Genomic DNA, 8,532 nt, shown 5'->3' on the forward strand with positions numbered 1-8,532 from the left:
CATTTAAACACACCTGGACAGGCTAACCAATTAGGCATTCTAGAAACTTCCATGCAGGTGTGTAGAGGCAAGCTGGAGCTAAACTTCTGCAGGACAGTGGCCCTCCAGGAGATTGATTAGACATATCTATAGCAGGGGCTAATGGGGTCATGTTAACATGCCACAATTTAAACCCTAGGGCTACAAAGACAGTCCGGAATTTCTAAGGCTCAATCCCAATTCTATTTTATCCCCCTTTACCTAACTATTTCCCTTGCCCCTTGAAACCGAGTGGCAAGGGGTAGAGGTGAAAAGATTCCCCAAAGAAATGTGACACCACTACTAAACGGTTACTTGTCATTATACAACGTCGCTAACTCCTACACTCTAAAAAATGCTGGGTTTAAAACAACCCAAGTTGGGTTGAAAATGCACCAACCCAACAATTGGGTTGTTTTAACCCAATGGTTGAGTTGTTTTAACCCAGTGGTTGGGTTAAATGTTGCTTAAGACAACCTAATGGCTGGGTAAGAACAACTCAACCATTGGGTTAAAACAACCCAATTGTTGGGTTGGTGCAGTTTCAACCCAACTTGGGTTGTTTTTAACCCAGCATTTTTTAGAGTGTACGGCAAATATGAACACAAGATTGCATGTAACATAAAACAAATTATTATCTGTGTTAAAATCCTGCCAAAAAATAATCTCCTTGTTTGTTTGGGCAGCTGTTGCCACTCTGTTGCAGGGAAATTTCTCATATCACTTCTTTTGAAGGATTGTCCCGAAAAATCTTTGTTTGAAGGGCTATCTGTTTCTTCCCCCATTCCCCTCCAAACAAAAGAGAATCGAGAAAGTGTGTTGTTAAGGGGTAGACATTGGATTGGGCCTAAATGTCACATTGCCATGCCAATCTACAGACAGCTTTTTTATATTAGCAGACAGCTAACATTTGCATTACAAAAAGCTCATATCCTTTAAGATCCCTGAGCTGCTATGTTTTGAATATGTTGCTCAGATGGAAGATGACACACCTGTCAACGTAACTCATGCTGTATGTCAATTTTGCACAGTTTTGTCTGCCTTAAAGTCACATTGAATTCCAAATGAACAATTATTTTTATTAATGGAATATTAGAGTATTGATTATAAATGATTTTTGCACAATTTATATTTGCCCTTATAACCTTTAATCAAAATAACTTCCCCTCCATCCTACAACCACTTCTCTTCCCTTCTCTGATGATGTGTTTACTGTCAAGAGGGCGGGACAATCTATCACTCATGAGATCACCGCAATAGCAAACCCACAACCATCCAACGATCTAATCAATTCCCGATAGACAAAACAATTCCCTTCCTACATTTTGTCTTCTTTGAGAAGCCATTTCATGCTGATATACAGAGAAGAAAAGACTATCGCAGCTTCCTTTTAATGCCGACTTTAAAGGGTTAGTTCACCCAAAAATGAAAATTATCTCATTAATTACTCACACTCATGTTGTTGGACACCTGTAACACCTTTGTTCATCTTTGGAACACAAATTAAGATATTTTTGTTGAAAGCTGATGGCTGAGAAAGGCTTCAGATAGGCCTCCATTGGCATTCAGTACATTCCCACTCACAAGACCCATAAAGGCACTAAAAACTTCATTATAAATTCCATCTCACTACAGTGGCTGTACAATAATTTTACCAAGTCACGAGAATAGTTTTTGTGCGCAAAAACAAATCAAAAGTCTTGTGAGTGGGTCAGTGGAAATGTACTGAATGCCAATGGAGGCCTTTCTGCAGCCTTTCTCAGCCATCAGCTTTCAACAAAAATATCTTCATAAGTGTTCCGAAGATGAACGAAGGTAGCCTGACAAGCCAGACCCACATCAAGATGTTTGGTCTGGAAAGTCACCATAGACAGGGCTCAATCCGAGGGGCGGGATAAACGGTTGTCTTTCAAACTCCCTCTGCACGCGATAGGATAGCGCTACAACCAACCAGAGCAACGAAGGTGAAGCAGAGCTCGCTGATAGATTTAACATTCACCGTATCCGGTCGGCTAAACTCCGAACACATTTTCCCTTTTTAAGAATGACTTCAGTGCCGTTCTTTGTTCTTTTCTCAGAGAAAAGCTTAACTCCAAGTCTTCCAGAATCGCAGTCAAAGCTGATTCGAAAGACCGCCGCCGTTCACCAGTTTCTGTGTTTACTAGAAGCACGCAAACGCAACACGGCTGTCGTCATTATGGCCCCGCCCGCCGACACTACTGTTTACACGATGTGATTGGCCCGTCCAGATTGTGAGGAATACAGCTCAGAAGGGTATTGAGAGTTCCTAGACGACACTTGCAGGCAGATTAAATTTGCTGCCACTAGGGTGCGTCTAGATTTCTAGGCTAGAACGAAGGTGTTACGGGTGTCCAACGACATGAGGGTGAGTAATTAATGAAATAATTCCCATTTAATTCCCTTTAAAATCCCCATGGTGAGACCACTTCACTGACCAAACAATAGTCCTATTAATTCATAATATACTACAATACGTCATTTAGAATTTTCAATATATTATTAGTGAAACCATATATTTTCTGTTTAACAAAACAAATTTCAGAATACACCTTGAATCTGGTACCCCTTCATCATACACCATGGGTAACAATGCTTTAAAGGCACAGTTCACCCAAAAATGTACATTTGCCCATGATTTAGTCCCCTCAAGTCATTATAGTTATATTATAATAATGTCCTATATAGCTCTTCAAAGTTTTATTAAGGCACTGAATGGTTACTTTTGTTTTGAAGTCCATAAAAGTGCATCTAACCATCATAAAAATAATCCATACGGCACCGGGGGGTTAATAAAGATCTTCTGAAGTAAAGCGATGTGTTTGTGTGGAAAATATCCATATTTAAAACTTTACAAACTTTCATTTCTAGCATTTCAGTGAGAATAGTTCTCACGAGAACCAAGTTTTGTTTTGTTTTATCCTCTGCGCTTCTGCGTTCGTTACCAAATCGTATGCTACGTCTATAAGTTCTAGTGCTCTCGTGAATGTGCGTACTACATTTAGCGGAAGTTAGAGATTACAGTTTGTAAAGTTTTAAATATGGATATTTTTTCTAATACAAATGCATCACTTTGATTCGTTTCGGAAGGCCTTTATTAACCCCCCAGAACCGTATGGATTACTTTTATGATGGATAGATGCACTTCTATGGTCTTCAAAACCGAAACAGCCATTCAGTGCCATTTATAAAGCTTGGAAGAGCCAGGACATTTTTTAATATAACTCAGATTGTATTCATCTGAAAGAAGAATTTCATATATACCTAGGATGACTTGAGGGTGTCAAATTAAAATTTTTGGGTGAACTATCCCTTTAACACAGCCCATTCCTTCCTGTAAAATAGGTTGTGGTGGAATAATGGACAGAAAATCAATAAGCAGATTTTGTGAAGTCATGTGAAGATGAGCTCATGCGCTTAGTTCTTCCAAACATTATCAGTAAAACCATCACACTCAAGTTATCTGGCACACATTTAGCGCACATTAACAATGTGAGTGTGTGTGTGTGTGTGTGTGTGTGTGTGTGTGTGTGTGTGTGTGTGTGTGTGTGTGTGTGTGTGTGTGTGTGTGTGTGTGTGTGTGTGTGTGTGTGTGTGTGTGTGTGTGTGTGTGTGTGTGTGTGTGTGTGTGTGTGTGTGTGTGAGATCATCATTACATTTCCTGATAACTAACACTGATCTGAGTTAGCTTGCCTATAACAACAGAGAATTACCTTGTTGTAAAAATTCTTCTTTTGATCTCTTGGTAAATAAGTAATGAAAAATGAATGCACAAAGAAACTGGAATTTCATTGATGACTCATTCTTCATAATTTAAGCAATTTAACTTAAGCATATTCCATGTAAAACATGAATGTAAAGACTTTACATTAAAGATACTATTTTAGTATCAAAAATATACTGTTATAATTATTAGTTATTATTTTTGTTTTTATTTTACATTCTCTGTTTTCATTTTAAATATGTTTATATAATTTAATCATTTTTATTTTAGTGTTAATTTAAGGTTATTTTAGTACTAAATGAAAATTGAAATTATTAAATAAAATGTATTTTATTTCAGATAATTTTTGCAAGTGTGTTTTATTAAATGATTTTATTTTTAGTTAATGATAATGGTTTTAACACATGTAAAGACTAAATGTAAAGACCTGAAGGGCCTGAAAATACAACAAAACACAAAACAATTCAATCTTAAACTCTTTGTCCTGCTTTTTGTCTCTCTGTATCCTTATTCTATTCATCTGCCCCTCAAGAGTGGCCTCAATTCATTAAACTCCAGTGGGCATCCCACAAATTCCTACAGATGCAAAAAAAACCAACAAAAAAAAACAAACAGGAAGTAGCTTCTACTGTTGTTGGTCCAACACTCGTTTTACACTAATTGTGTGCAGACAAGATGTGGATGCAAAAAGGCAATGTGAATGTAGAGTTAAAGCACTCTCATAGAAAGAGGAAAGGCATGGTAGTATGGTCATGCACTTTGTTCTGGTATGTAAGCATGTTTTGTTAGCGGGTCATTGTAAGTGTGCACTCATGTGATGGGGGTGAGGGGTCCCTGTGATTGTGTCTTTGTGACCTAATTTTATAACTGAAACAGCACCCCTATATTCAGCACAATACAACATGTCTAACCACTGTTTCATGGAATTCAGGAACAGGTTATGATCTGGCAAGGCCCCAGGGAACCAGCTGCTTGGATGCCCTAAGTTTTACATGACCACAGTGTACTTTTATGTATATATGTATATATATATATAATAATAATAATAATAATAATAATAATAATACATTTTATTTATAATGCACTTTATATTAAACAAAATCTCAAAGGGCTAAATATATATATATATATATATATATATATATATATATATATATATATATATATATATATATATATATATATATATATATATATATATATATATATATATATATATATATATATATATATATATATATACACTCACCTAAAGGATTATTAGGAACACCTGTTCAATTTCTCAATGCAATCTCCAAATTGAATGTCAGAATGGGAAAGAAAGGTGATTTAAGCAATTTTGAGTTGGCATGATTGTTGATGCCAGGCAGGCCGGTCTGAGTATTTCACAAACTGCTCAGTTACTTGGATTTTCACACACAATCATTTCTAGGGTTTACAAAGAATGGTGTGAAAAGGGAAAAATCATCCAATATCCAGCAGTCCTGTGGGCAAAAATGCCCTGTGAATGATAGAGGTCAGAGGAGAATGGGCCGACTGATTCAATCTGATAGAAGAGCATCTTTGACTGAAATAACCACTCGTTACAACCGAGGTATGCAGCAAAGCATTTGTGAAGCCACAACACGCACAACCGGTGGATGGGCTACAACAGCAGAAGACCCCACCGGGTACCACTCATCTCCACTACAAATAGGAAAAAGAGGCTACAATTTGCACAACACACTTTAGGCCCCTTAGTGCCAATTGGGCATTGTTTAAAAGCCACGGCCTACCTAAGCATTGTTTCTGACCATGTCCATCCCTTTATGACCACCATGTACCCATCCTCTGATGGCCACTTTAAGCAGGATAATGCACCATGTCACAAAGGTCGAGCATTTCAAATTGGTTTCTTGAACATGACAAGGAGTTCACTGTTCTAAAATGGCCCCCACAGTCACCAGATCTCAATCCAATAGAGCATCTTTAGGATGTGGTGGAACGGGAGCTTCATGCCCTGGATCAACTGCAATCAAACCTAATATGGGCTAACATTTCTAAAGAAATGCTTTCAGCACCTTGTTGAATCAATGCCACGTAAAATTAAGGCAGTTCTGAAGGCGAAAGGGGGTCAAACACAGTATGGTGTTCCTAATAATCCTTTATAATAATATATATAAAACACCCGAGGACAAGTAGTAGCCTAATATCTTTTAGTTCAGCCCCCTCTAAAAATGCAAATATATGAATGACGCAAGCAGTGTATTCATGCATGTGTGCAGGAAAGCATTAAAGGGTTTGTCTCATGCGTGAGAGAATCTGATCGTCCTGTAGTAAGTGGGTGTGTCACTCAACGTATAAATACCACGCGTGAGTTCATTTTGGACGTGAACTAGTCAGGGAACCCTTATCATCACACCTCGTAAGTCCTCGTAACTGTTTTTTTTGGTAAGATCAATTTTTTGATGTACATGTAAACCTATTTACTATAAGCCTATTGCATCATTATAAATGTAACAAGGACATTTTATTGTATTTCATCTCATAAGTAATATGTTTTAGGTCGTTTGAAATGAAGGAAAAATCTCTTCGTGGGACTCTCGCGCTCCTGCTGTTCCTCGCGTGTCTTTCACAGCTCATCTTCACTGCTGAAAGCATTGGGGGAGAGAAAGGGAAACGAAGGAGACAGGAGAGTCGAGGCGATGATAACGTTGCGGTACTGAAAGGAGTGTGCGCAACTAAGGACAAGGCGCGGTGTTCGTGGTCGGTGCGTGGAGAGGACATATACACCATGACCGTTACATGTAGACCTAGAAACGGGGATAGATTTACCTGTCGGTACACTGCCAAGCCTGCGACATGCACCGAATATAGGTCTAATTCCAAGGGCTACTGGGAACAGATCGCCAGATCGCTTCAAAAGCAGAAGACACTTTGCGCGGATCCTCGCGCACTGATCCGGACGGGTATGTGTAAGCGCGCGCCACTGGATGCGCATTTCAAACTCACCGGTACGTCACAACCAAAAAAACCCAAGACAGAGAAGACACCGGTAACCACGAAGACAACGCTCCCGGACAATAAGCGCCAATGCACAGAGCGCATTGACCACAGTCAGATCGCCAAAGAGAAGTGCGGAGATTCCTGGGCGAGTCTATGCGCGTTTCTCTTTACTATGATCCAGAGCGGGGACTGCTGAGAGCGCGCGATTTTACTGAAAGCTGTTTTCCCCCTGTTTACGTGTGTATGTATACGTTTGTTGGTACTTTTGTTGTAGGCTACTACTGATAATCACGATTTCAGATGTAAAACATCACTGTTTTTATTGCAAACACAGAAAAGCGCACTGTATACTGATTTTGACAATGGGGATGCCCCCTGGATGAGGACGGTTCCAACATTTACTTTTTGCTTTGACCATAGCACTAAATGTCATACTGAATGCATACCGTTTTTAATGTTGACATTTAATCTAAAAGTATCATAGCGATGAGTGTATTTATATTACATTAGATTATTCTAAGTTTATATTTGTATTTATTAAAGGGGAATACTGGGGGATTTAGGCAACATAGATTTGTGGGAAGATTTTTTATTTTGAAGTGAAAAGTTTAAATAGACCATTGAGGCACAATAACCCCTTAACACAGAATGCCCCCTGTGGCATTTTGTTGCTGGTATTCATTTCATGATTATCATAAATCAGTTATTTTATATAATTCCATGCATTTACATCCTGACAAAGGGCAAGATGGACCCGAACATGATTTTGTGCTTTAATATAAATAATTTGGATCATGCTTCATCATCAACATCATTTACATAGACATCTTGTACTTATATCCAAATATGGTACACTTCCATAAAATGTGTTATTTTTGTCATTCTACTTCATTCCACCAGTTTTATTGTGACTGTATTTATGACATGCAAAATAAATCTTTTATATTTATCTGTCTTGAGAGATACCTTGCTCCTGTGATATGGCCACAAGATAATACGGTTAACAAAAATAAGAAAAGATGTTTATTTGGACAGTTTAACTCAAACATAATAACAAGTGATGAGACTGGAGAACAAATGTTATCCTAATAAAACCACAGATTCCAAATAGGTGTCTGTGTGTGACATCTGGTAAAAAGTGTGGTTCAGCTTTATTGTTCCTTATGGGGACATAATGTCTTTGTGGGGACATGTTTTGGTCCCCATGTGGAAAACAACTTATAAAAAGTGATGTTTTTGAAAATGTAAAAAATGCATAAAGTTTTCTTTCATGGGTAAGTTTAGGGGTATTGCTATAGGGTTAGGGGACATAATACAGTTATAAGACCATTATATCTGTGGAAAATTCCCATAAAACATGAAACCCAACACGCGTGATTCTGGTAAACCTATAGGTTATGGGGATAAAATGCACCTGCAAATATGGTAATATCTATTCTAAATACTTGTTAATGATTTATAAGCTGTTTACCTTATGTTGACCCAAAATGTCCCCACAAGGAAAACAGCTTATAAATCATACTAAGAGATGTTTTTTGAAAATGTAAAAATGCAGAACATTTTCTGTGTTTGGGTTTCGAGGCAGGATTAGGGTTAGGAAATATAATATAAACATCATGGAAATTTCCAATAAAACCTAAAATCTCAACATTTTTCAAATTTGAGTTTCAAATTTCTTTCTGCTGCTATTTTGGTAATAGCACAGCACCGTTCAAAAGTTTGGGGTCAGTATAAAGTCTCTTTCAAAAACAAATGTAGTAAAAAAAACAACAATAATAATGTTAAAT

General features: G+C 37.7%; 1 protein-coding gene across 2 annotated transcripts; it reads left to right on the plus strand.

Annotated features, from left to right (window-relative positions):
• The first annotated feature begins 6,041 nt into the window (after window positions 1-6,041).
• fgfbp1b (fibroblast growth factor binding protein 1b) lies at window positions 6,042-7,667 on the plus strand. Of its 2 annotated transcripts, none has more exons than XM_067442753.1 (2): window positions 6,042-6,190; window positions 6,305-7,667. In XM_067442753.1, exon 2 carries the CDS (start codon window positions 6,315-6,317, stop codon window positions 6,939-6,941), a length of 627 nt encoding a protein of 208 aa, XP_067298854.1. In that variant the 5' UTR covers window positions 6,042-6,190; window positions 6,305-6,314; the 3' UTR covers window positions 6,942-7,667. The 2 variants fall into 2 exon arrangements, with proteins under 2 accessions (XP_067298854.1, XP_067298855.1); XM_067442754.1 differs by having other exon boundaries at window positions 6,138-6,190; window positions 6,292-7,667.
• The last annotated feature ends 865 nt before the right edge of the window (window positions 7,668-8,532 follow it).

The sequence above is a fragment of the Pseudorasbora parva genome, chromosome 4, assembly GCF_024679245.1.
Source record: "Pseudorasbora parva isolate DD20220531a chromosome 4, ASM2467924v1, whole genome shotgun sequence".
Taxonomy (NCBI): domain Eukaryota; kingdom Metazoa; phylum Chordata; class Actinopteri; order Cypriniformes; family Gobionidae; genus Pseudorasbora; species Pseudorasbora parva.

Excerpts from the sequence above, each read along its gene's own strand:
- fgfbp1b (XM_067442753.1), top strand. The coding sequence starts at position 6,315 with ATGAAGGAAAAATCTCTTCGTGGGACTCTCGCGCTCCTGCTGTTCCTC.